The following is a 27,835-nucleotide window of genomic DNA, read 5'->3' as shown; positions in this document are numbered from 1 at the left end:
TGACTACCTTTTATTTGAAACAAGTAACAAGTTGTGTTCGTAATATCAATAATTGGATGTTTTTAATTGTATCTATGTATTCTTCTCTTAAAGTCTATTATTTTATTGTAAAATGCAAACGCGTTGTTAAGTAGGTAAGTACTTTATTGTTACGTAGTTCCTGAAATGAGTGTAGAAAGCAAGCCTTATTCCCAGCCTCTTGACACCAAACTCAGTGGCTCTAACATTTTTTTTATAAAATGTCCTATCACACTTTTACCGAGAATCAAACCAGCAGTCGAAAAGTAACTTTTATTATACTCTATCGTACATCACAAACAGATAAAAAATCCTTCTTTCATGTCTCAAAAATATAACAAGTCAATTTCGACAGTTCTCAATTTCATGTAAAGAGTTTAATCCCAAATAATATGAATTCATATTGAAGTATTCGCAAACAAACGCTTTGTATTTCATTCACAGACAAACCTATTAATTCTATAAAAAGTAATATTGTACAGACATGTTCAAATCGTTTCATCTTTACAGCCATACAAACATAGAATAACGCTCTTTTCAGCTAGAGGAGTAGGCAGAGACCGCAAAACTTGGTACGCTTCTTACAAACTTCTTTTGCTTCATTCATACATCTTATCATACAGGACCGCCAGTTACTAGTACTACGCACTTGATCTTTTTGAATGGTATCACCGATATGGTTTATTCTGTTTCAAACAACAGGTACTATTGATAATAATTCAATATCAATTATTTACCGCCCACCCCAGTTTCACCCGGTTTACACCGTGTCATCTATCCATAGTATCCATACTAATATTATAAATGCGAAAGTAACTTTGTCTGTCTGTCTTTTACTCAATCACGCCTAAACCACTGAACCAATTTGCACGAAATTTGTTATGGAGATATTTTGATACCCGAGAAAGGACATAGATTTTTTTTACCCCGGGAAAATGACGCATTCCCAAGTGAAAATGGCGGACGAAGTCGGGGGTAAAAGCTAGTTAGTAATAATGGCACTAAATTCCGTTCGGTAGATTTTTAGTTTATCGCGAACAAATAGACTGACGCGGCGGGTGACTTTGATAATGAGTAGTAATAAAAACCGAATAATACTTTGCCCAACCCGAGGACCGAACCCAAGACTTCACGATCGGCAGTAGCATACACTTCTGCCTAGGAGAAGACAGTTAGAATAATCATTTGGTTTTGTTTTTTCCTCAATCCTTTTAGCGTCGTGTATCCAATTAACTCGGTGTAACATGGTACAGACGTATTGAAATTATTTCACCTTAGCAAATAGCCAGTCATGTTGTACGTAATTCGTTGAGATTAGTCTGCAAATGAAACCGTTTCAATAGCTTAAAGGCTTTGTACAGAGGTGGTAATTTCAGTTGGCGTTGATGTGAAATTAGATTTAAGGGTTTTAAAGACATTTTTGATTTATTTATTTTTTATTAAGAGAAAGAGGTATGTGGATCATGACAAATCTGTGACAGCCGAATGATATTAGTACGAACGATCTTTAAAAAAACAGCTCTTGCTCGAACGCATATTCTCCAACCTATACAGCTAGGCGTGGCGAACTCAAACCTAGCTGCTTTCTCATTCCGGGGCCAATACAAATGCTACCCAGGACAAATAATATTTGTGCGATGAGCAGTATAGTACTGTGCCTAATTGTAAATTTAAGTATTTAGTGTGAATTTCGAAGTATACAATTGTGTTTATCAGTTATCTGTTTACCATAGTACAAGCTCTGCTTAGTATAAAATTGGAATTGCATGAATTGTTCATTGATATTTTTATTTAAAGAAATGTTCATACCTAACAATAGATGGTCAGGATAAAATGTATCAGAATTCCTGATGCCACTGTCGATTCAATTCTCTGAAACATGAAACAGTCGGAGTTTTATACCGGCTATTTAAATTATTTCTACGTTTTATTGTACCGTGTCCGTTTCAACGAAATGTCGGAACCATTCGAGTATAACAGAGATAAATTGAAACCCTTGGACTTCAACAAATATAACATTTTATTAAAAAATATATTTTTGTTTATTTACAAATATTTTGAATTATTTGGATCGTTGATTTATTTTATTATTTGTACATAATTTGACATTATTTCAATTGTATTTTATAAGACATTTTTACATTAAACGATGTTTAAAAATATTAAATTACGTCTTCATTTATAACTTCACAGTTTCTTGCTTAAACAAAAGTTAATTATAACTTATTTCTAAATGTATTTTAGTCACAAAATACTTTAGAAAATCCTGAAGAATAGAACAGAACTCTTTCAATATAAAAATATGCTACGTCAAAATTTAGATATAGTTCAGAAATCTAGCAATTATTCTAAAAGAAACTAGTAAAATGAATTTAAAAATCAAATATTATAAAAATAAACAGATTATGATAACTGCCCAAAGTTTAACAAATGTAGAATTGAGCAACGTATATCACGATAATGAGATCTACCTACACGTCTAGTTTTTAGATAATTTTGTCCCTATAACACTTGATAAGTAATACGTATTCACAATATCAAGCATCGCACTCATAATTTAATAAATTAGAGGAGCTTGATATTTTACAACCAAGAAATACTTAGGTTATAATTACTACTCTAGTCACTTTCAGGCTTTAAAACGATTAATACCCGGTTTGACAACCTCCAAAAAGTACCATATAGCTTATTAGATGAAATTTCGACAGTCTTCACACATTTGCTCGTTATGTAGTAGTTAGGTTAACAGACACTTGGTCAGAAGTAGTGAAACTGGCCCTTAGTCTATCTATCTCTCGTTATTTTCTTCTGAACTTTCTAAATTTTGACCTTCATCACTCAGTATACTGTCAAGAATATTATCATCATCACTTTTTGGTGAATTGTCTTTAGCTAACACTTCATTTAACACTTCATCATTCGTTTGTTCCGTCATTTCTTCAGGCTCTTTCATTTCTTCAGATTCTTGCATTTCTTCATTACCTTCAGGTACAGTTTCTTCAGTAGTTTCTGGTACTTGATTTTCTTCAACTATTTCAGGTATATTTTTATCCTCAACTTCGTCATTTATCGGCGAATCTTCAACCGGCGTTGAAACTTCTTCATCAGTCTCAGGTACAGGACTTAACAAATCACTAGGTTCTTCTCTAATTTCTGTATCACCTTTAACTTTTTCTTCTACCTCATCTGCTTCAACAGGTTCCTCAATTGTAGGTACTTCTAAACTCTCTTCAACCAATTCCTCTTCATCATTTTCTTCCATGACTGGAGGTATACTGGAATCCCGATTGGCTGATTTTTCACTTACGTAACTAAGTCTATCGTCGTCTGTGACGTCACTGGCTGCGTCTCCATTGGCTATTTTCTGTTGACGAGACTTCCGCGTCTTCTCTTTAACCTCGTGGAGTGAAGGTATAGGCTTCTTGCCTTCGTCTTTGCTGACTAGCCTGTCTCCATCTTTCTGGAATAGTTGGATGTCATCTGTGTACCGCAGTACTGGTAGGGGAGGGTATTTGTCTCTGAAATTGTAAACAATGAATTGTTGTATCAATCAAAGATTGTATGAGCCAAATAATTGTGTTTGTTTTTGTGTGTCTGTAAAGCCGAACAATAAATACGAGAGATTTAGGAAAGTACAAATGGGCAATCGTGTGTCTTAGTTGACATCTATTTCACAGATAGTATGTTGAAAAAATTTCTTTGAAATCAATCAAATGATGGTGATTAATATGTAACGTTAAAGCAATAAATCACTTCAAAATGGCTTTCATTTATCCAACACTAGTTGCTGTGTACGTTTCTGCCTACTCTTGCTGTATATTCGGCGCGGGTCATAAAATCTACTTATAATAGCTAACCTGCGTGCTTCTTCATATTTGCTGTTCACCATAAAACAGTTAGACTCTCTGTATATCAACCTTCGTTTACTGACCCACGGCCATTGAAGACTCCAGTAGTGGCTCTGAAATAAAATAATGTTTTTTTAAACTAGGGACAATTAAACTAACCTACCACTAAACTTTGTAGCTTTATACCAGTATCAAGTATAAATTATCTGTTAGGAACTAGATGATCTTTGTGGATTTGGCCGCGTACAAAGTATCATCCCCTATTTAACCGCTTAGAAATTGATTTACTATTATTATTCTATCAATACAAATCCACTCCTATCTTCTAGTCTTAGGATTTAGCTAAAGGGATTAGCAGAATTTATATTATTGCATAGTCTACCTATTTTTAAATAAATCATCATATTGACAACCTCTGTGATGTCGTGGATAAAATAGTCACAACGCTATTACTATAAGAGGTCCAAGATTCGATTCCCATACAGATTTAACATTTGTGCGAATCACAAATACATACTATATGTGACTATAAAGAATTCCCTGTCACGCAACCGACAGTTTTAACAAGAGAGATGTTTTGTTTAAAAAAACAACACAACTCTATAACTACATTTTAACATGCTCAAAGCACGCCAAATAATTAATACGCATTTAAAAATCAAATACTTATATGACAAAGATATAAGTAAAAGTTTAAAGAACGCGATAGGAAAGTATGTCGACACGCTAAACTATTGAGAGGTAATAAATAGAATATAAATAATCTATTTGTCAGTGTGTTACTCCGATGCCAAGTGGCGAGTGGATAAGAGACGCCCACACGAACACAAATATTCGTTAGATCTATTTACAGAACGTGGTCGATATGATATATTTAGAGAGTACTTGTATACTTTGTAAGCTGACTTAATGAAATATAAACATCGGGAAGGTGGTATTCGTGCGTACACAAATAATGAATGTAGCACATCAGCTGTAAGAGCCCTGCCTCACTAGGACGCCATGGCGGCGTCGTTGGCTACGTATCCAAGCAGTTAATATTGAAATGTATGTCACCTAACTCACGTGGCGACGGTGTGGCAACGCCGCCATGGCGTCCTTGTGAGGCAGGGCTCTTAGTCTGTAAGTCTATCTGTTGCGCATTCACAGTTTCACTGCTGAACCGATTCACCGCCGTTTTTAATATTTACTTAATAAGAACAATCGTTATTATCTATCAATTTATGGTAACTTCGCTTTCTGCAACCCATTCACGGATAGCAACCTCTACCCCTAAATCAGTAATACGAATGTTTACAAAGGCTTCATTTTTTTTAAGGTATGAATTCCAAAGCTTTGCCCAGCAGTGGGACACATAAGGGGCTAATAAAATAAAAAAAAAACAATCCCAAAGCGGCTGGAGTAGGCGTTGCAAAACTGCTAAAAGTTGTATTTAATACGTACCACTCTTGCGTGAACTTGTCTTTTCCTGGCTCGTTCTTCTTCTAACCTTCTCTCTTCTTCGCTGTCGTATCCATCCAACTGAACATAAATACATACATATTAATCTCCTTAAATATATAAATATTGTAAAAGTGCAGACATTCAGACAATGCCTAGTGTTTGTCTGCACTCAAGAACGCTTGGGCATGACAAGTTTCATCACGATGTTTTCCTTCACCGTTAGAATGAGTAATAATTATATTTAATACACGCATAATTATTTTTTAAAGTGGTGCAAAGACCTAAGTGTAACGGCTAAGAGCTCATGAGCCTAAGACTATCGACCACCAGGTACATAGCAGGCGGCCTCGTTAACCACTCGGTTATTTTTGCAAATTAACTTATAATTCGCTACCTAAGGCTCTAAAATTGTTAATCCTTTTAGATATATTTTTCATTGTAATATTATGTGTATAAGTCGCTATGGTGTAAAGACATCAAGCGTTTAAAGGCTTAACTGCTTCTTATATAAGTAGTTAATACCAAACTACTATTTATTCAGCAACTTTCGCCACACAATCCCAAACAATAACGACACGAAACATCATAACTAGCAAAACTGCTGAGTAATTAATACACGAACTGTCACACGTCACTCATTTCAACGCTAAGGAAATAATTATTTCAATAGAACCTTAATTACGACTGAAACTGTCATTAGTACAGGAAATATTGCAGCACAAAACTACAGCGGTGAGAGTGAAAGAGATAGCGATAGGTTTGTATAGCGTTGTCCTTGTCTGGTGTAATGGAAATATTAGATGTTGCTTGATGCTTTGGTGCGTGAATCATAATACATTAATGATTGCTCTGTGACACAGAGTAGAGAAATCAGTGGAGTAACGATAAAGTTAATTGCAAAAATAGGAATTATATGCGTCGTAATGGAAGTTTTCTTTGATGAGATTTATGTTTGTTAAATTAAAGGTGTAAAAATACTTAAAAACAACTAATTCTTGTGGTTATCAATGTCGATCTCACGTAAAAAAGTCTAGTCTATTGTGTATCAAAACTTAAGGCTTGTGTAGAAAAAAATCGCTGGAAATTAAACAACTCGAAAAGCACTACCATTGACGGGAATCAAACCTAGTGACTTGTAATCCGATTTCAAATTATATCAAGAACCACAACAGTCTATAATTATTAAGTAATCAATTAACACTTAAACCAACTGATTATTTTACTCTACACCCCTTTAATAATGCAATCTGGATTCTGACAGTGATTGTACACTTCCACTAACATTGCAATATGAACTCTATACTCTAACACATAAGGTTGTATTTCAAATGTGTTATAAGGCCGTAATGTTTGAAGTATTGCCTGAGCTTGATGATTTTCTCACAAAGTGGTTATTTGTCTTCAGTTTGGTTTTCGGTAATGGCAAACTGTAGTACAATTTCGAAGTATTATTGTTGATTTGTGAACACGATAGAAATATTTGTGTTAGCTTAGTAATTAAGGTGTTGAAACAACAGAAATATGTGGGTCTTCTTGTTTTATAATGAGATTTGTTAACCAATAATAGCTGTGTGGTCTTATCATGCCTTCCCACAAACTGGCTGAGGTTCTGAATTCAGGGCAAATACCTCTTTTTTAAGTTAAGTAAAAATGTTTGTATTAAAATTAATAATCACTTTATTCTTACGGTAAAAGTCAATATCGTAAAGGATCCTTGCAATTTGTGTTGCAAGTTGTTGTTGTTGTATGTTCTTCGAAAAGAGTTCTTTAATGGATATAAATTTAAACATAAACTAGTGTGAATTTGAGATCTAACCCTTCATTTATTCCAAGAGGAGACAGTTGCCCGGCAGTGGAATAGTAAAGGAAAAAATATCTATAGGTAGTTCTTTTTCTTTCTTGAGCCTGTACTGTGTCACAGCTGGGCAAAGGCCTATAATACTAAGGAATAAGTACTGACCACTAACCATACGACAAAAAAAAACTTACCAAAGGATCTTCGTAGCAGTAATAGGCATCTTCTTCATCTTCAGGTCTGTAACATAATCACAATGTTAAAAAATATTTACAGGTTCTGATAGATTGTGACTTCAAAAGCGGCAATGACTTTTGGGCCAGCATGGAGGTCATTGGACTCAACTTCCTTACTGCGGGCAATCTCTGACACTTGACAGTAAACTTCAGGCTATATTTTTACCCGATCCGAGATTTCAATCCAGGAGCAGTTTACAGCACGACAGTTGTACACACTATTGATACGCAAAGCACTATTAAATTTTTTTACTCACGAAGTAACTGATAGCCTTAGATGTATGCCAGATTCAATGATGAGCTCGTGAGCCTGCTGTATGGTGAGCGTGGAGGTGTCGATGTCGTTGATCCTCAGCAGCTTGTCTCCCGGCCTGATGCCCGCCTTCTCCGCACGACTGTCTGGCTTCACCTTTAGAAAAAAGTTTATTTGTTGAAAAGACATACCATTTAAGATCAGCTAGTTGTATACAGGCTCTTAAACATAATATTCTGTTAGGGTTGGTACAGGCATTAATTAATAAATAACTATTTTTTCCTATACATCTACCACACATGAGGAAAGGGGTCTTGGGAATGGGATTCAATATGTAGGCAAAATACATACAGAATATGCGAGCAATATAAATTATTATCGTGTCTTTTGTGCTTAGCATTGCAAGAAAAAGTAAACGAAATGGCCTATTATGGTAAGAAGAAACATAACTTGTTTCAAAGTTAATGTGTAACTGTCAGATAACCTAACTGCTTAATAAAATGACAGCAAACCTAAGAAAATATTTTTTTTAAATTCCTTCTGGTAAATCATCTGATAGATGTTGAGGAGTGGTCTGGGTGGTCCAGGCCTATGGCGTATATAACTTACAGAAGTAACCCTAAGCGGTGTCTTGTAATAAATTCCACCAGCAAGATCGAAGCCCCAGATGGAGTCCTCGAAGCTGACCCTCTCGTGGATGCCCTCGTTCTTGGACTCCCACGAGGGCTTGGTGACCTCTCCGGCCAGGAGGGCCGCCTCCTCCGCCTTCAGCTTCGTATGCCTCATAGACACTTCCATGTCTGGTGGCATTACCCTGGAGAAGATGAATTAATTTAACATCTTGAACATACATAATATACATAAATAACTTAAACTTGTTTTATCCGAGGGTACCGATAGTTTAACACATTTTAATACAAATTTTCGGTGAATATTAAGTGTTTCTTCTACTTGCTATAATCAGCCCTGTAGGCAAATAATTGTGTCCGTATATTTTAAAGGTTTCGGCTTACGCACGGCAAAAAACAGCTACCTAGTACTAAGACTCGAGGCTTGACCCCTCTATCACTGGAAAGAGACCCATGTCCAGCATTATCATTAATAGGTTAAGTTTGATACTTTTTATACAAAGTGTATTTTAACTTAATAGGCGGACACAGCAATAGTTAAGAATCAGAAATATCTTTTAAAAATGGAATATTTAAATAAAAACACAATAAATGTTGTAAAATTCGTAACTACTATAGATACAAAGATACTGGTTGACATTTTGGGATCATAACCAGTAGCCTTTTATGAACTTTATGCCTGAAGGGTCCGCGTGGGATGTGGAATCATTAGGCCACTAAACAAGCGTATGGACCAGGTGAGTTGTAATAGGGTCGTATAAAAATATGTTCGATATTTCTTAAGATTTTTTCAATAACATGACCCCTTCCTTAGCCAAAAGTAGACAAAAGTGTAAAAAAGACACCATCACAAAGTTAAACATGAATTGTGTCTCAAGGGGCCGAGCCTATTGCGCGCAGTATACTCTAATAGTGCCTTACCCAACCTGGGAATCGACTAAGCCTTGTGATTACTTTACCACCCAGACCGTAGAGTTAGGCTCTATGTTCTGTGTGGTATAATAGTATTTTCTATGTATTTTGGAATAAAAATCAATCGTACGATATAAACTCGCTGTTTTCAAACCCCTACTGTCAAAGGTCGTCAATGAAATACAATCCCCCAATATTACATTACTGCTGACCCCGGGGCAGTAACAAGGGCCATAATTTGACGATCACATCACGCTAATTTTATATTCCACAAGATTTATGCAAAGGAGACATGAATAGACGGCTTGAACTAAATAGAAATCCGATACTTATATCCCGTTTCGATTCTCATAAAAACAGATATCTGAAGTCCGAGCCCTGTCTTTGAAATACTTAATTAATCACGTCTTGCCTAAGAGTGAAGAAAATCATCGCGAATAAATTTAAAGTCTACGGCTTAGCCGGGCGGCAATGCCGAATAATATGTCATTGTGTAGATGAATGATTGGGAAACAATGCCGCTCGGCATCGCCACGCTTAAATGTTTAAACCGAATTGTGACGATCGAACCCGATCGGCACGAGCCGAACAAGTGCAGTAATTGCTTCGAGTCGGTTCTGTTGTTCGATAAAAATTGTCGAAATGAACGTGTCGAATCGAATATGTGTGTAAGTTTTACCATCAGGCGGCACTTAGCGAGAGCAGTTTCAATCTTCATTCTTTAAATATTCTTAAACAAAAGTTAACCTGTACAAAAGTTATGAATGAATTTACTATTAGCAAGCAATGCTATCAAAAATAACTTAGCTCTTTAGTATTCCGGTCACACGCTGAGGTTTCATTGGACTTATTTTTATAAATCGTTTTAAATGAAACCATTAATCTTGTTGTTCACACAAACACCGAATGAATTACAAAATTTTGTTTTGATGAAATTAAGAAGCGTGGGTGAACATAATTTTGACCCAACAAGCTTTTAAAAACATCTATCGCTTGATAAGACTCCAGACCACAACCCACTGTTGGGCAAAAGTCTCTTTCGAAATTAAGAGAATATTTAGATCTTAAGTCCACCACGCCAAGACGCCACGCCTCCGTTCGTCCCTTCAAGAACTGTATTAAAGAACTCTCAAGCATGCAAGCATTCCTTCACCGTTAGAACAAGACTAAGTGATAATGGGACTACAGTTGTACAGTATCTAATAGTTTAAAGTAATCATCAAGATTGTTTCAGCAGTTTACGCGTAAAATAGAGAGAAACAGATATACTTTCTACAGTAGAATTAAATATATTATAACAAGACTATTACAAAAGTCAGCTCAGTAGGAATGCGACTATGGGTTCAGAATTTTAATTTGCAATTCGCACATAGCAGCGACACTGGCGTTTGACCAAAACATTTAGAAGTCAAGGGCGGACTTTGCCCAGCGTTCAGTCACATTGCTACACATACAAACTATTGAATTATAATTATCATGACATGTGCAAGTTACTTAGTCTCTTTTACACTTTCTCCAAAACTATTGTAGATAGTTTATCAACTCTTGATACAATCATAATCTCAATTAAAAAGCATTTTTTTAAAGAAAGCGATATTTGCAAACCTAAAGCCAGTTTCTCGGTTTATAAATAAGTGTTAGATAAACTATCAGGTGTAAAGTAGCAACAAATGTATAAAAATTATCTTAAACAGGAATCAGCGTAAAGAACCAAAAATAACAAATTTGTATGAAAAATTAATCTACAAAACCGGCCTACGTATAGAATTATTATCACTAAACATATTTACTTAAATATCCTTGAACAAAACGCCAAAAACGAAAACGGAAAGTTGTGAAATGTTGTCATAAAAGTATCAATGTAAAAAATCCTTATCGAATGCAATAAGAACCACTAAGAGCGATTTCAAATCTACTGGATAAGTGATGGATAACCGATAGATAATAAACAACAAACACAGCAAATGTATGAAAACTATAAATAACTCCTTAGTCAGCTGATACTCATTCAAAAGTAAGGGAACTTGAACTTACTGACAAATACTCAAACGACACTCAATTTTAAGTGAAGCTCAGACTTATGTCAATCGCCACACATGTCAAAGTAACAGAGACCGCACGAGACTTGAGTGTACCTTACTAGATGAGACTTCAATGTCAGCAATATAAGGAAAATAATAAGAATAACCCACTACTGTCCCACTGCTGGGCAAGGGTCTCCTCCCTCCAGGAATAAGGGTAGGGTAGACCCTGGGTTCACCATGCTAGCTTAACGCATGGGTTGAAGACTGCGTGCTTTCAAAAACTGTGTTAAAGAACTTTTAGGCATGCAGATTGCAGGGTTTTATCACGATGTTTCCTTCACTTCACTTCCCCAGTAAGAACAAGTATTCCAATACACACATAACTTTGTAAAATTATTTGTGTGTCAGGCTGTACTGTCATCAAATATATTAAGACAAATTGGTCAATTAATACATTAATTCAGCTAAGTTAAAAAACATGAACGTATTTCCTGGGGTAATATAATATAAAGCCCTCATCCCGCACTCGGGCAGCGTGATAAACTCGAGGCCTAACTATTCGCTTAAAGGAGATCCTGGTCCAGCAGTAGTACAACAATCGCTATACCCACCCAGACACCGAAAAAATACTTAGAATCAAATGTCGTTTGAGTATTTGTTTGCAAGTTAAAGTATGAATTCACTTCACGTTTCACGGTGTTCCACTTAGACCACTAGTGCACATAACTGACCTCTCCCAGCTGTCTCGGCGCGAGAGCACACAATACGGCCCACGGTACGAATGATCCAATTAATATTGATTTAGAACGACGTGGGCGGAGTCATTCTGATTGAATGATCAACACGGTGGATTGCACTGTGTGTTGTTGTTTTAACGATCGTTAACCAAGTTAAGCATTCGTCTCCCGCAAAACGTATCTTTTTTAGTGAATTGAGATAGGATAGGAGTGATAGCCGAGTCGTATAAGTTGGTACCTCCCAAGCAAGTGATGAAACCCAAGCCTAAATGTTGTTTAGTTAATATATTTCTTGAAGGCATGCAAAGTCTTCACCGCACACTTGGCCAGCGTGGTGGACTCAAGGCCTTACCCCTCTTGAGTTGTACTGTGTATGTTGAGACAAGAAACAACGTATAATGGTTCCGTACGAAGAGGCGAGGATGGCACAAATATTTTTTCAAAATAAAGAGTATGGTATATAAGTAGTATAAACGCAAAAACCTGTTTTTTTGTCTGTTATACGTTTACATATGAGCAATTGAGCCGTCGAAATCTTGAATTAAAGAGGCTTCTTCAAAAATTTAGTTTATAGCAAATTAGACGATAACCGTACCGTTCAGGTTGGATATTTAGATTCGTTATAAATTATATTATAACCGACGCTTTTTGAAGAAAACATCATGAGGACACGTGAGATTTTTTCAAACAGTTCTTGAATAAATGCGGTCTCAAACTAGTAGCCTTTCAGGGTAAACATTACAAACCTTACTAAGGCCTAATCCCGGGATCAGTCCTGGACTGAAAATATTAATTACACTTAAAATAAACGTGAAAATTATCTAAAACTAAAACAATAGTGTCAAAAATACATCTTATTAAACAAAGGCCGTCATTCGCAGAACTAGTACAGTCACCCCGGTTCACGTGTCGCAGCGCGTTCTATGCCAGATTCAAGTACTTTTGCTGAATCACGTGTAGGACTGCTAAGCATTTCCTTTTGTCAAACTTGACAGGCATGGATGAATGAGCTGACGAATTAATTGGCAAACCTTTTATGTACAAATAAATCATACAAACATTAATAATATCGACGTGCAAACATTTAAAAATTAAAGGAAATGTATGTGAAAAAAGAAATTTATATACCCGTCAGCAGTTGGCAAAGAATTTGAATTATATACGCGCAAAAAAGACAGCTGGATTGAGAACCTTCCCTGTATTCTAAACGTTTAATTTTTTTTTATATACCTATATATTTTCATTTTTTAAACCTATAATCCCTAGCCCAGCAGTGAGATATTGTGTCACAAATCATGAGTTAAAAGATACATCCATCATCACAGGTAAGTAAATAGGTATTAAAATATTTTTTCCCATATTCTAGAAAGAATTCCTTTCATAAGCTACTTACAAACTTATAAAAAATATGAAATAAAAACCTATTGCTAAGAAAGTGTCCGCCCGGAATGAAATAATGGTTAGGACTTGAAGTTACTACAATAGGCAAGAAAGTTTCGGTAACTTCTACAAAAAATATATTTATAACATGGATTTGAAATAACATATTCTTCTAGAGCCACGTGTAATTACATAACGATGAGTAAATGCAATATATTTGAAATTAATGAGCTCAACTAAATACTTAATAGGTGAAATAAAACAGTTACAAATTAGCGCCAATAAATTACTTTGAATAGCTGCGCACGCGACTGAGTGACGGCTGTCAGTGTGGAATGACATGTGTTCCGCATTTGTCTGTCAACGAGCTGATATTATGTCGCTACTCTCATAGATGACGAGTTAGGGCCTGGTCACACTTGACACGCGATAGGTAGAGTATGCGACTGTCACGCATAGGTCTTACGTTCGAGAATGTGTTAAAAATAGTAGTTTTTATAATTAAATAGATAATTTAATAAGCACGAGCATCTGTTCTGAGGTTGTTAATTTATCTATATAAGTATGTTTTTAGAAGTATATAAGTATGTTTATAAGTTATTTGATTACCAGAGTACAAGCTCTGCTTAGTTTGGAATCAAATGACCGTGTGCAAGTTGTCCAATGATAACGTCAAGCGAAATAATAAGACGTGTTTATCTCTACTCAATATTTTCTACAATGTGCACTCACCTTTAAAGCATCAACATGACTAATCAATATTCTGATAAATATTTAATAATGAAAGTTATATTATATTTTATAGCAACACACTGTATACCCGAAGAAAATTATATTTAAAAAAATAATGCAATTTGTAAATTTTCACACGGCTATTGATTCCAAACTAAGTTCAGCTTGTACTATGGTAACCAAATAACTGATAAATATACTTATATACTTCTGAATACATAATACTTATATAAATAAATCAACCACCAGGCTCAGAACTGATACTCGTGCTCATCACACAAAGGAGATTGGCAGATTTCGTACAGCTTAATATTTGTGTTGTTTCGTAACAGAATTTGTACCACCTATTAAGGGGACTAAGTCACTTATTTTTATTTAGGAGAATTATTTTTAGAAGTCCGGATTAATTAGAAAGTATTTGTTTATTTAAATAATAATTTTTGGTCTTTGGCTTATATTTGTTGATAACTAAAGAAAAAGAAAATCTCATGAGACGTCACTTTTCGTCTGACGTCTACGCATCCGCTAATTTGCTGTTGTTTTGGATTGTGGTTTTGACAGCATCTGAGCAATTAAGCGAACTATCGGGGCTTCTAAAAATAGACATAACTTTTACCTCCCAACTTTTAAAAATATAAGAATTTTAAAATAAGCTTGTCTATCATATTAGCTACCAATTAAAACAAAAAGTAAACCTAAACATGACATTTTATAAGCTGTACGAATTTTTCATACAAACCTGCCGTTCGCCTTTGGAGGCTTAGTACAGCCATGTTTCACCGTTAGTATTGTTGGTCCCATGTAATAGGGGAGTCTATTGCCATATACCGGGAGAGCTCGTGGCTTAGTTAACCACAGATGCGCGGTTCGATCTCTGAGGTTAAGCTATGCTTGCCGAAGTTGTTTTGTGGATGGGTGAACATCTTATACATATCGAGTTCTTCCATGTTTTGGAACGCACGTTAAATTGTGTGTCCCGGCTGTAATTTTCGAAGATCTTTGACAGTCCTTAACAATAGTCAGAAGCATGAGTCAGACAACCAGTCTTACCGTAGGGTATCGTGTTCTAGCCCAGGTAACTGGGTTGTGGAGGTCAGATAGGCAGTCGCTGCATATAAAACACTGGTATTAAGCTGCATCTGGTGAGACTGGAAGTACTCGTAAGTTTGATAACAAGCCTGGTACATGCCAATTGACTCACCCCTATTGCATGTAGGGTTGGTAACTTGCCCGGTATATGACAATATATCCGCTTAGCCTTTCTTCCTAACTATGTTGGAGTCGGCGTCCAGTCTCACCGGATGCAGCTGAATACCAGCGTTATACATGGAGCAACTGCCTATCTGAGCTCCGCAATATTTTACATGGAGCGAATCGCATTTCTAATACTGTTAAGATATATTCCGCATAGAAACCAACGATCATTCATGTTGCAATAAAATGGTTTACTATTGAATAATTGGGATTGATTAATTCTTAATCAATCAGTGGGCCGACGGTTGGCATCGGCCGGTGTCGGTGATGGATGCATGGAGATGTGCCAGCCACTCGTCTTGTGATCCACAAGTAAACAGTGTGTCATACAGGAAATAATGTTATTGTGGTGTCATTTTTCAGGTGGTTTATACGTCATAGGCAAGAAGGGAGGAATAGTGGTCCGATGATGCCGTTTCTCTAAACCAGTGGATCCCGAACAAAAAAAAAGCAATCATCATAACACCGCTACATAGCTAAGTATCGGTGAAAACGGCCACATGGTTTCACAGCTTAACTATTACATCCTCAAAGCATAGCTGCAAAGCATATCTCCGGTGAAAAGGTACTCTTATTAGCAATATAAGCTACGCATTATTTATAATTAACTTCAAACTATCTTCGTAATTCCCGATAAATAGAGGCTAGTATTAACTTTTATTTAGTCACTAGCTGACCCAGCAAACGTTGTTTTGCCATAAAAATTAAATAAAAAACAATATCCAGCGGACAAAATTGTGAATCTAAACCATTCTCAGTTCCTCTTGAACACACACAAAAATTTTCATCAAAATCGGTCCCGTCGTTTAAAAGAAGTTCAGTGACATACACACTTAGTAAAGAAGAATTATATATATTTAGTCATATAAAATGACCCAATATAATATCAATTGTAAGACAATATAAAACAATAATATTTATTCGGAATTACCAAGACACTTTGTTGGTAATTATAAATAATAGGTAGTTTACAACGCTGATAAGGGTGCCTTTCCATGTTAGTCCCGTGTAAGGGCCGGTTATCGGTCACGTTGCCAAACACCGGGCTACTATTGAGATATATTCTGATATAATTTAGAAAACACCAATATAGTACCATCTCAGTGATAGCCGAGTGGTATAAGTTGGTACCTCCCACGCAAGTGGTCGCAGGTTTGAACCCAAGGCAACACACCAATGACTTTTCAAAGTTATGTGTTATTAGAAATAATTATCACTTGTTTCAACGGTGAAGAAAAACATCGTGATGCAACCATGCATGCCTAAGAGTTCTTTATAACAGTTCTTGAAGGTATTCAAAGTCCCTAACCCACAATTGGCCAGCGTGATGGACTCAAAGCCTAACCCCTCCCCATTACAGGAGGAGACCCTTGACCAGCAGTGGGACATTAATGGGTTAAATTAATTTATTTAATATGGTACCTTGTTCGACCGAAAAAGGGGCAAGCCGTGAGTTTCTTGCCGTTTCTTCTCAAGAGCAACAGTTTTTCCGAAACGGTGGTAGATTTAAAATAATATGACGATCTCAAATACTTGTCGATGACACGTTTGACAATATTTTGATTATATGTATACATGATCAAAACATTGGTGAAAGTAGAGTCAGGGGGTCAACCTACATAACACCAGTAATGAATCTATAGACATAAAAATTAATTGCTGTTCGTTAGACTCACTAAAACTCGAGAACGGCTGGACCGATTTGACTCATTTTGATCTTAAAATATTTGTGGAAGCCCAGAGAAGGTGTAAAAGGTGAATAAATTTGAAAATGCGCGGTATGAAATAAAAACAAGAAAGCGTGAGCGGAGCTGCGCGGGTCAGCTAGTTAAATATAAATATACGTTGGTTTTTCTCTGTCCGGTTGGTAATTGTAAACATACACTTATTTATTTAAACAAATCAAATAATTACGGCAATGCATTGAGTTGAAAAGTCGCATGACGTCACGGCATAGTAGAAAATGTACTACAACGTGACGTCATTGGCCCCCACTCCCTAACTTTAATGTTTGTCGTACAATCTTCGAGACAGTGAAAAATATAAAAATAATCGTTATCCATATTCAACGTCCTTTAAATAATTTTCCACGTGTAAATTCCCAATATAAGATTAATGACATATTTATTTTTTTATACAATGACATATGGATGACTAGCCGACCCGCGCAACTTCGCTTGCGTCACCTAAGAGAATGGGTCAAAATTTTCCCCGTTTTCGTAACATTTTTCGTTGCTACTCCGCTCCTAATGATCGTAGCATGATGATATATAGCCTATAGCCTTCCTCAATAAATGGGCTATCTAACACTTAGAATTTTCCAAATTGGACCAGTAGTTCCTGAGATTGGCGCGTTCAAACAAACAAACAAACTCTTCAACTTTATAATATTAGTAAAGATAGCAGAAAGTTCAGGGGTGAATGCCGATAGCAATGAAATATTACTTTTAATTATTTATTTTCTTGTGGTTTGATAGATAATGAAGTAGTATATAAGCAGACACAGACAGATGACAAACATGAGTTGAACTGAACAAGAGGGACAATGTTCGCGAGTGTATTTTGCGTTGTTCTATTGTCAGCCGCAGCGGGTACGTACTTATTTACTTATAACTTTTAAACTTTATAGTTGTTAGTTTATTATTTAATTTTATCCGTAGCGATTCTCTACAATTGGAACCATCGAGTATCGAGAATTTGACGTTTAAAATGTACGACGCACGCTAAAGACGCTGCACCGATTGGCAATTGAAATTTTTCGATAGCTAGCCGGTTGTCGGTAGAGAATTGCGGTACTGTGGCGTAATTCTGTTTACCAAATCTCATCAAAGTTCAGTAGTATTGTGTGTGTTTAAAGTCGTACTTCTATGGACGATCTTCCCACGATGCCAGTTTATAACTGTAGCGCGATTCTGTTCAATCTGTTTTTTCGAGTATCGAGAGTTTGACATTTAAAATGTACTGCCAAAATAGTACCTATGACGCCCGTTAGAGGCGCTGAACCGAATGGTATACAAAATTTCTCGATAGCTAGATGGTTGTCAATGGTCGATGTTGATATAGAATCGAACTAGTCGTTGCATGTAATAACAGTGAAATAAATCAATTACTTGTCTTCCTCCGTGGCACAGTGGTTTAGGTCACCAAACCAATACCACTGCGTCGGGAGATCGTGGGTTCGATTCCGATACGGAGCAATTATTTGTCTTTCGGGTCTAGTTGTGCTTGTGTCCGTTGTTTGTATGTTTTTAAAAAGTCCCCGCGACACAAGCAATTCTTAGTGCGTGAGTTGTTTAAAAAAAGACAAAGACAAAGACTTGTGTCATCTAAATATTTTAAAACGATGTAAGTTTCTTCTTGTTTTAAGCCTAACCGTACAATATGTCGGTCTTGTACACAGATGTGGTGACGGGTATGTTTGCCCCCGACGGCACTCCCGGCAACAGCAACTCTAACAGTGTCCTCTCGTTATGGTCGCAAGAAATGAACACCATCCGAGAGGAAGCTCTCCGTATTTGTCAAACTAAAGGTACTTACTTTATTTTATACTTACTTTATTTTTTTAATAACTGCACGTTTGGCACAGTGGTTAAAGTGGCTACCTCGCCGCAGTTCACAGCCGCGTGGGTTGGCCACCAGGAACAAATGTTAAAATCGGTAACGGTAGGCAAAAATAAAATATCTCTGGATAACAGCTAACATACGGTCATTTAATTCCAAACTAAGCAGAGCTACTATGGTAACCAAATAACTGATAAACGTATTCATATACTCTTAAATATATACTTAGAAAGTCAAATTAACAACCTGGTTCAGAACAAATACTCATGCTCATCACACAAATATTTGTCCCGGGTAGGCTTCAAACCGACCACACGCGATGCTACGGTTATTGCGTCGTGGTGACCACTTTAACCAATGCGCCAAAGGTTCTGTTAGTTACAGCTATTTGAGCCAAGACTTTTTTTCTTTACGTTTATTAATAGTTTAATGTTTATGTTTTTTATAAATTGGTATTCTGTTTAAAATATTGTAAATGAATTATGTCGTTTGTTCCCGCCTGAGATACAGGTTAACCTAGTTCAGGCACCCACAACCATGGTTATCAAGTAGTTTTTAGACGTATAGCAATTTATATTGTTAGAAATTAAGTGATTTGAATAAATGATCATGATTATGATTAAATGTGCTGTATACAGGGTACCACTATGAGGACACAACCGGCAGCTGTTACAAGGTACACATAGAACCCAGGACCTGGGCAGAAGCCCACGCCGTATGTACTTTCGAAGGCGGCTTCTTAGCCGTGCCTAATAGTGCGGAGAAGGCACGAGTCGTCTCAAGTCTATACCCTCGCGGTGCTGAGATACCGGACCGAACATGGGCGAAGTATTACGATCCGTTGTTCGTGGGAGTTCGCAACTGGTTTAACGCCGGCGAGTGGTTGGGAATGCACGGTGAGTACATATAAGACATACTGTCTTGTGGCTATTTGTTTTATGCTACAACGATAACAGTATATTAGACAAGTATTTATTTTTCAAATATTAAATATAATTTTAGCCATTAACGTCCCACTGATGGGCAAGGATATCCCTCGGAATGAGAAAGAGTAGTACATTTGCTACTGTTTGGAGCATTTTTAAATTTATACTTACTAATATTATAAAGCTGAAGAGTTTCTTTGTTTGTCTGTTTGAACGCGCTAATTCAGGAACTTATGTTGCGAATTGAATAATTATTTTACTGTTGGATAGCCTACTTATTGAGGAAGGCTATAAGATATATAACATCACGCTACGACCAACGGGAACTGAGTTGAACCGGGAATCAGTAAAAAATGTTACAAATACGGGGAAAAATATGACCCATTCTCTCATAAGAAATGCAAGCAAAGTTGCGCGGGTCAGCTAGTAATAAATAATAATAAACACAAATTTAAATCTAAGCTGTCGTGGCTCTTAAACTGATTGTATCTTAGTTATTTTTTGTTAAAGTAAAATAAGTATATATTTTGATAAAAAAAAATATGAAGAAAGTACTTAAAATATTATTACTAAACTATTATTAAAAACTAATCACTTTTAATTTTCCAGGGGAACGTGCGGTGTGGGACTGGCACGCAGGTGAACCTAGTACTCATATTCCCGAAGAATATTGTACCGGCTTAATTGGCAATGGAAAACTTAACAATTGTGTGTGCAGTAATAAAGGGTTCTCTATCTGTGAGAGAGATTTAATGACAATCTTGAAACAATTGTTACTGAAAAGATTATTTTCGTCTGAAACATATTTAACTACATCAACAAACCTTAATGTATAATTTTTACGAAAATAACTTATCGAAATGAAGCAGTTTTCTGATTACGTTATATTTTTGTTGTGTTCATAATTTTTCTTATTGCTTGAATTTTTAATTGTCTTTTTTAATTTATAAATTGTAATGTCTGTAATGTTTCAAATACATGTTATGAATTTTATCAAATAAAGAGTACTTCAAAAATATGAATCTAAATTCTACCTTAAGATGTACGCAAAGTTGTATAGAATATACTTTTTTTATATTTCACGACTTCTGCGGCGTGGTCAGAAATGCATCTGACAGTTTATCATGAACTAGGACTCGAAGGTAGGACCAACATTTGTATACAGCACTACCGAAAACCACAGAGCATGCCCGTCCAGGGGGGCTATCACGTATCTCAGTTGACAGCCATTTGAAAGCCACTATGCTGTTCATTGTCTTTTCCCTTAGATTATAGTGATTAATACTTTACGTCAAAGCAGCAATGTACTGAATAGTGACCATAGATTTGACGTATACTAGCTTCTTTTAATAGGGATAATCAAAATCAAAGATAGTTGTAATTAATTTTGTCGAAGAAATTAAACTAAAACGTTCTACACAGTTAATGTATGCAAAATCGATAAAAATCTTAACTCGACATGCACGCGACATGACTCCTCGACACGTCCTAGAATTTAATAAAACGACCTAAATGCACGTACTATTGCATTTGAGATTGAACTTTAAAGTCTTGGCTTAGAGTGTAAGTTAGTTTGAAATGTAGCGAATATAGGGCAGCCTGGAAATAGGTCTTTATGCAAGGGTTAATGGTGTTTAAAATATGCACAGCCCATCTTGGCGACTGCTCGATGCTATGTCATGGAATGCAGTTTACTGGATATGAAATATCATTTGATTGCTGCTCTACAAGCTTAGTAGTAATGTATGTGCGGTATTTACTACGTCTTCTTCTCATCGTATGGTTAGTGGTCAACCTAGTGTCAAAGTTCTTCAAGCCGCCCGAAGGCCTTTGACGTGGCTTAACGACTGTTATCTTAATTGACAACAACCGGGACCGACTTTTTACGTGCCCTCCGAAGTACGGAGACGCCCTGTTCAAATACCACTATGCGGTCACTCATCTATGGAATGACCGCGCCAAGGTTTGCTTAACCCACAGATCGTTTACCGACCAGTTAGCGCAACTGGCTACGGGCGCCTCATTTATCTGTGACTACGTAATAGAGAGACATATTTACCTATATAACATACGGTAAGTGAATGGCAAATGGGCTTTAAAAGTCACTTAGTCTAAGATTATAGGTAACAACATCTCGGTCGACACCGGCGTTGAACAGAACTTTGGTTCGCAAATTTTTGTACGAATTTTGACAATATTAGCCAGAATTTGATAACATGCCTGGTAACTTACATGGGACTACCAACTATACTTATTAATACTAATAATATAAATACGAAAGTAACTCTGTCTATCTGTCGGTCTGTCTGTCTGTTACTCAATCACGCCTAATCTACTGAACCAATTGCCATGAAATTTGGTATGGAGATATCTTGATACCCGTAAAAGGACATAGGCTACTTTTTACCCAGGGAAAATGACGCATTCCCATGGGAAAATTGAGGTGGCGGACAAAGTCGCGGGTAAAAGCTAGTTTTAAATATATTTAATGTTGCACGACGGAAGTAGAATATCCAGCGGCAATGAGTCCATGTGTTTGTTGGTCAATAGAGACAGGGTTCGCAAGCGTCGTGTCACTGCGATTACTGTCACAAACTGGGGCACACCTCTCAATACACCACCCTGTATACACTGAAATATAATAAATAAATTTATCTGTTAAGCTGTTGAGCAATGATAGCCGGGAGGTTTAAGTTGTACCTCCCATGCAAGTGAGAGTTCGTACCCGAGGTAACACACTAATGACTTTTCGAAGTTATATGTGTATATGAAATAATTATCACTTGTTCCAACGATGAAGGAAAACATCGGGGTGCAATCTTGCATGCCTTAGAGTTCTTTAGTTGTTGAAGGTATGCAAAATCCCTAACCCACACTAAGCCAGAATGGTGGACTCAAGGCCTAACCTCATTTTGGGAGGAGTTCCGCGCCCAGCAGTGGGATGATAATGGTTTAAATTTATTTTAACTGTGAGGCGTCATAGCAAATTGTGCTTACTGGTTGATAAACGGACATTCCGTAGATGGGTGGCCGGTAAGTGGTAAATAAACCGAGCGTCTCTATGCCTCAGTGGGCACGTAGAAAATCAGTATCAAATATATTGTTCAAATGTTTCGCCTGTGTTCAAAATTTATGATTCCCTTTGATTTTCCCGTAGCCAACAGGCAGGTACATTACATAGTCCAGTGTTACAAAATTTGACTAAATTAAACTGCAGAGCGTCGCAAATTACTGTCTCTTGGAGGACAGGTGAAATCAGGCGCAGCAGACGATCATTCATCGGAGTTACAAACGTTTAATAAATGGATTCGAAAAATATGCACCTCGAATAAAATATTATTACAACAGCCGCATGGATCGATCTATGAGGTTAAGCTACGCTTGCCGAGGTTGTTCCGTGGATGGGTGACCATCTTATACATATCGAGTTCCTCCGTGTTTCGGAAGGCACGTTAAATAGTGGGTCACGGCTGTCATTTTCGAAGATCTTTGACAGTCGTTAACAGTAGTCAGAAGCTTGAAAGTCTGACAACCAGTCTTTCCGAAAGGTATTGTGTTATAAGCCAGGTAACTGGGTTGTGGAGGTCAGATAGGCAGTCACTCCGTGTAAAACACTGGTATCCAGCTGCATCCGGTGAGACTGGAAGCCGACACCGACATAGTTTGGAACAAAGGCTAAGCTATATATAAATGATATAGATACTTATTATAACTGAAATGTTACTGCTAGCAGTAAATTCACCTACAGTATTTAACCATCATAAGTGTCTTCATCTTCATCTGAGTTAGACTTGACCTAAATGAAAAAAAATATTAGATTTGATTGGAATCTACCTCTTTGCTCTATAACTAATTATAGTTTCATTTATACATAGTGGTTATATACTCTTTGGTGTCATTTAAGTTATCAACATTCAGTGTCAGCTTGTCTAACCTTACTTCCAAAAACTTGGTTAAGAATATATTTTTGCAGCAAAATGGATTCTGGTGACAACGAAGTCCTTCAGTACCAGAGCCAGTCAAAATCGACGGAGTCTATAGAAAAACCAGCCAGTCTCAAGGCCGGGGAATCGTTCACTGAATTTGGTTTGATATATTTTTTCCATATAAATATTCATATTCATCACTCGTCTCGTAACATGGTTTTATTCTTTTCTCGTGAAATGCCCATACCATGATAATTCAGATTCAATTAAAATATCTTTCATTAGGAAAATTTCACAAAACATTTGACATAATATTAATATATTTTTTTGATTTTTGATAACCTCTTCCCTCCACCTTTTCTGTAACTGTTGCAACTTTACCCTTCTATTCATAAAAATATATGAAGTTATGAAAGGCTTATAGAGAGCTTTGTTTCTTTCTCTCCTTAGCGAAATGAAAGAGAGAAAACATAATACAAACATATTACAGTAGTTTTTTAACTAAAATAGGTTTAAAGTGTGTTTTTGAATAAGAGGGTTAGTCATTAGAAAGCCATATATATGCAAGGTTCTTGGCTGGCCGAGGTGTAGAAGAAGTAATATTTTCTTGAAGGTGACAGTTCCTGTGGAGAGCCTCTCTTCACTCAGCACCTCCTGATAGACTTCACTCCCAACGACGACGACAACGAGTACGTGCAGAAGAAATGCTGCGACTTTTGGAACTTTATGCAGAGTCAACCGCAGATACAAAATCTTATGGTTTTTCCGGTATATTCGTTACATATTGTGTTCTGCGAGTAGAAATCCTAATACAAATATTATGTAGTGAGCAGTTATCAATTCCAACACGAGGCAACATGTAGATTTTTTTTTTGACTGCCTCCGTGGCGCAGTGGTTAAGGTCACCACGCCGCTACCATTGCGTCGGGAGGTCGTGGGTTCGTTTCCCACGCGGAACAATTATTTGTGCGATCCACAAATAATTGTTCCGGGTCTGGTGCTTTGTGTCCGTTGTTTGTATGTTTGTAAAAGTCCCCTCGACGCAAGAGCAATTCTTAGTGCGGGAGTTGTATTTTTAATAATAAAAAAAATCTTTTAAAAATCTTTCTGTATCAGAAATATTTGTGTGTGGTGTCTGTTTGTGAATGGTAGAATCAAGGCCTAAAACCCCATCCCCTTTTTCGGGAGGAGACCCAGCAGTGGTAAATAGTACTAACGTAACGCGAGCGATACTGCCCTTTAGTGGAACCTGGAGCTTATCGTGAAGTTCCGTAGCGGGTTCAACTGCAACAATTATTATGTTAGTTAAGAACATCATAACATTAAAGGTTGATTTTCAGGAAAAAAACGAATACTCCAAAATATCGGACACATCGAACTATACGTCGGAGGCTTGCAAGCACGAAGTGGAGGACAAGCCGATACCTTTGGATAGAACCGCTGTATCTATGCTAGAGGTTGTTGAAGGAAAAGGTACGCTTTCTGGGAAACAATTTGTTTGTTTGTCCTGTAACAATGTGTGTTTGTTCGCAATCGCCTCGCGTTTGGCTGAATCAGTTTTGATGTATCAGTCAGAATCAGTTTTTCAGAAAAGTATTAGTGTTATACTTTGAAGACGTTTTTATATTAGAAAGGAGTTTTTCAGATTGACCAATAATGTTTGTCGAGATATATAAGTATCATTATTAATTGTCTGGTTACACAGTACAGTAGTAGAAGTTACACTGACCGTGGTCGCATTGCCGGCTGACTGAATCTGAGGTGACAGGACTCCGTGTTTACTAAGTTCTGCTTAGTTAAAAATCAACTTGTAAGTTGTCTAAGATTGTTTATTAATAGTATTTATTATTTTTTAACTCCAGGGCTCATTGACCGCACATTCGAAGCTAAATTACCGCAATCAATGTGCAGTCTTGGTTCCAGAGAGTACAAAGAACAAGAAGACGTTACACAACAGAAAAAGAGAACCAAGTCTGGTAAGTAATATACACAACATAATGTATTTTAATACATTATTATACCCTAAGGACAAGGCATAATAATGTTTAGTAAGTGAATTATAATATCTGCGGCAATTCCCCATTATTCATCTACACATATACGATAATCTCTCTGTTTGCCTGTCTGTTACGCTTTTGCGGCTATTTAGCTGAACAGATTTTCATGAAATGGACTACTTTATTCAGAAATCATGCCCAAAATCTTCTTCTCTTATTGTGTTTTACAAATTGATAGTTTTCTGAGCATTCAAATTAGTGTCAGTGATTAGCCTTCTATCATCGTGTTATTTAGTTTCAGGGTCTCAAGGTCCTAATACCCGTCAACACGTGGCATTTGCAACAAAGCCTACTCCGTTGAAGACAATGGTCAGGAAAATGCAGGAATGGGACAAGAACCATCCAAAGTACGTGAAACTATTTATCACAACTTTTTAACTCTGGTGTTGCATGCTTACTAATAATATGACAGCCTCCGTGCCGCAGTGGTTTAGGTCGCCACGCCGCTCCGCGCCGATACCACTGCGTCGGGAGGTCGTGGGTTCATTTCCCACATGGAGCAATTATTTGTGTGATCCACAAATAATTGTTTCGGGTCTGGTTGTGCTTTGTGTCCGTTGTTTGAATGTTTGTAAAAGTCCCCGCGACACAAGAGCAATAATTCTTAGTGTGGGAGTCTTTAAAAAAAATGAAATAGACCAAAGCAAAATTTGGACAATTTTAATGTTATTGTAGTACTTAACTAAAATTCTCATCATGTTTCTCCCCGACACTACAGTTATATATTATATAGAATACGGGAATTAACGCGAAGGTATCTTCAATATTAACAGTAGTTTTCCTCCAAAGCCCATAATTTTCCACTCTACATGCCAAAAATACTCTGAAAACAGCAAGGTTCAAGTCCATCAAAGGCTAACAGAATCAATGCCGACGTACTATCAATTCTCATATCAGTAATAAAGTTTAAATTTCATTGTAGCCCAAGACAGCAGCAAATTTCCCTCGTGGCATCTACAGCAATTGAAATTAAACTCTATCATGGTCCATTAAGTTGTATTTTTCTATACACTTATGCACTTACGGGTGGCAAAACTTCTATTAATCTTTCAATAAATATTTTTTGCCTAAAACTGGAAGTTAATCACATCATTTTGGATTTCACTACATGTTTAGAAAAGCTATGACTTAGTTCTTTTACTCTAAATACTATGTACAAAAGTCTTAATAAATAATAGAAGTATATCTTGTAAATCACTCTGCTTATTGGTAAAAATCGGCATTCGCACACATTAATCTATACTAATATTATAAAGCTGGAGAGTTTGTTTGTTTGAACGCGCGAATCTCAGGAACTACTGGTTCAAATTGAAAACATATTTTGCGTTGAATAGACCATTTATCGATTTTATGATATGACCATTTATATATAACATCACGCTACGACCATTAGGAGCGGAGTAGCAACAAAACAGTGTACAAATATAACCATATTCAATTAAATCTATTGTCATTGTTTCAGGTCCATGGAGCCACCAAGCCATCCGCCCTCTCTGCAGCACTGCATTTTCCCGCCAAATGTGCATCCTTGATCTATAATGTATATTGCAGCCAACAGATTAACCCGTTGACTGCATACGCGCGTGTAATGCTTTAAATGCCTTTCTAAAGTTTCCTCACTGCTAGGTGCTTTGTTTACTGTTATTCGTGACTTATTTTTATTTTTATAAAGTATTTCGTGTAGTAAACTGTAAGTTTTATTATAAACAAACACTTAAGTAATACTAGTTCGGACAAATCCGTCGGTAACACCCATTAGCGCTGATATTCCATAGATATCTGCTTCGTGGCCTCAGAGATATCTCCAAACTTCGTAGAGCACGGTAAAAGTTCGTTCTGTTTCCTATTATTTTGAATAACCATCGTAAATCATATCAAAAACCTGTAGACAGTAACTTAAACATCAAACTGGCCAGTATCCATACGATATAAATAAATAATATCGCAAACATTTGGCTATCAGCAGTTTTAAAATATAAAAAGATGCAGAATACCTTTCTTGAAATCTACTTTAGTTAACAAAAACATGTTTTATTATGTATCTTGTGAACACAAAGATGAAATAAAACAGTCCACGAATACCTGTCAAGTTTTATTATAAGAC

At 36.6% G+C, this 27,835-nt stretch overlaps 3 protein-coding genes across 4 annotated transcripts; 2 read left to right on the top strand and 1 right to left on the bottom strand.

Moving 5' to 3' along the window:
• Positions 1-2,030: 2,030 nt before the first annotated feature.
• Positions 2,031-11,935, bottom strand: LOC142974772 (uncharacterized). 2 transcript variants are annotated; one of them, XM_076117280.1, is made up of 7 exons: positions 11,890-11,935; positions 8,203-8,407; positions 7,598-7,749; positions 7,299-7,344; positions 5,310-5,387; positions 3,876-3,979; positions 2,031-3,536 (listed from the first exon to the last, which is right to left on the bottom strand). In XM_076117280.1, exons 2-7 carry the CDS (start codon positions 8,401-8,403, stop codon positions 2,807-2,809), a joined length of 1,311 nt encoding a protein of 436 aa, XP_075973395.1. In that variant the 5' UTR covers positions 8,404-8,407; positions 11,890-11,935; the 3' UTR covers positions 2,031-2,806. The 2 variants fall into 2 exon arrangements, with proteins under 2 accessions (XP_075973395.1, XP_075973396.1); XM_076117281.1 differs by lacking the exon at positions 11,890-11,935 and adding an exon at positions 11,842-11,869.
• A 5,849-nt stretch (positions 11,936-17,784) lies between these two features.
• On the top strand, positions 17,785-20,639 carry LOC142975053 (galactose-specific lectin nattectin-like). The gene is made up of 4 exons (XM_076117697.1): positions 17,785-17,852; positions 18,662-18,790; positions 19,461-19,718; positions 20,358-20,639. The coding sequence occupies exons 1-4, from the start codon at positions 17,807-17,809 to the stop codon at positions 20,582-20,584; spliced, it is 660 nt and encodes a 219-aa protein (XP_075973812.1). The 5' UTR covers positions 17,785-17,806; the 3' UTR covers positions 20,585-20,639.
• Positions 20,640-23,670: 3,031 nt separating this feature from the next.
• LOC142975068 (uncharacterized) lies at positions 23,671-27,794 on the top strand. Its single transcript, XM_076117715.1, has 6 exons — positions 23,671-23,834; positions 24,288-24,442; positions 25,015-25,147; positions 25,537-25,650; positions 25,967-26,078; positions 27,194-27,794. The coding sequence occupies exons 1-6, from the start codon at positions 23,726-23,728 to the stop codon at positions 27,261-27,263; spliced, it is 693 nt and encodes a 230-aa protein (XP_075973830.1). The 5' UTR covers positions 23,671-23,725; the 3' UTR covers positions 27,264-27,794.
• Positions 27,795-27,835: the final 41 nt, after the last annotated feature.

The sequence above is a fragment of the Anticarsia gemmatalis genome, chromosome 8 (genome assembly GCF_050436995.1).
Source record: "Anticarsia gemmatalis isolate Benzon Research Colony breed Stoneville strain chromosome 8, ilAntGemm2 primary, whole genome shotgun sequence".
Taxonomy (NCBI): domain Eukaryota; kingdom Metazoa; phylum Arthropoda; class Insecta; order Lepidoptera; family Erebidae; genus Anticarsia; species Anticarsia gemmatalis.
The sequence above is the reverse complement of the archived record's forward strand: the minus strand, read 5'-3'. Positions and strand labels throughout refer to the sequence as shown.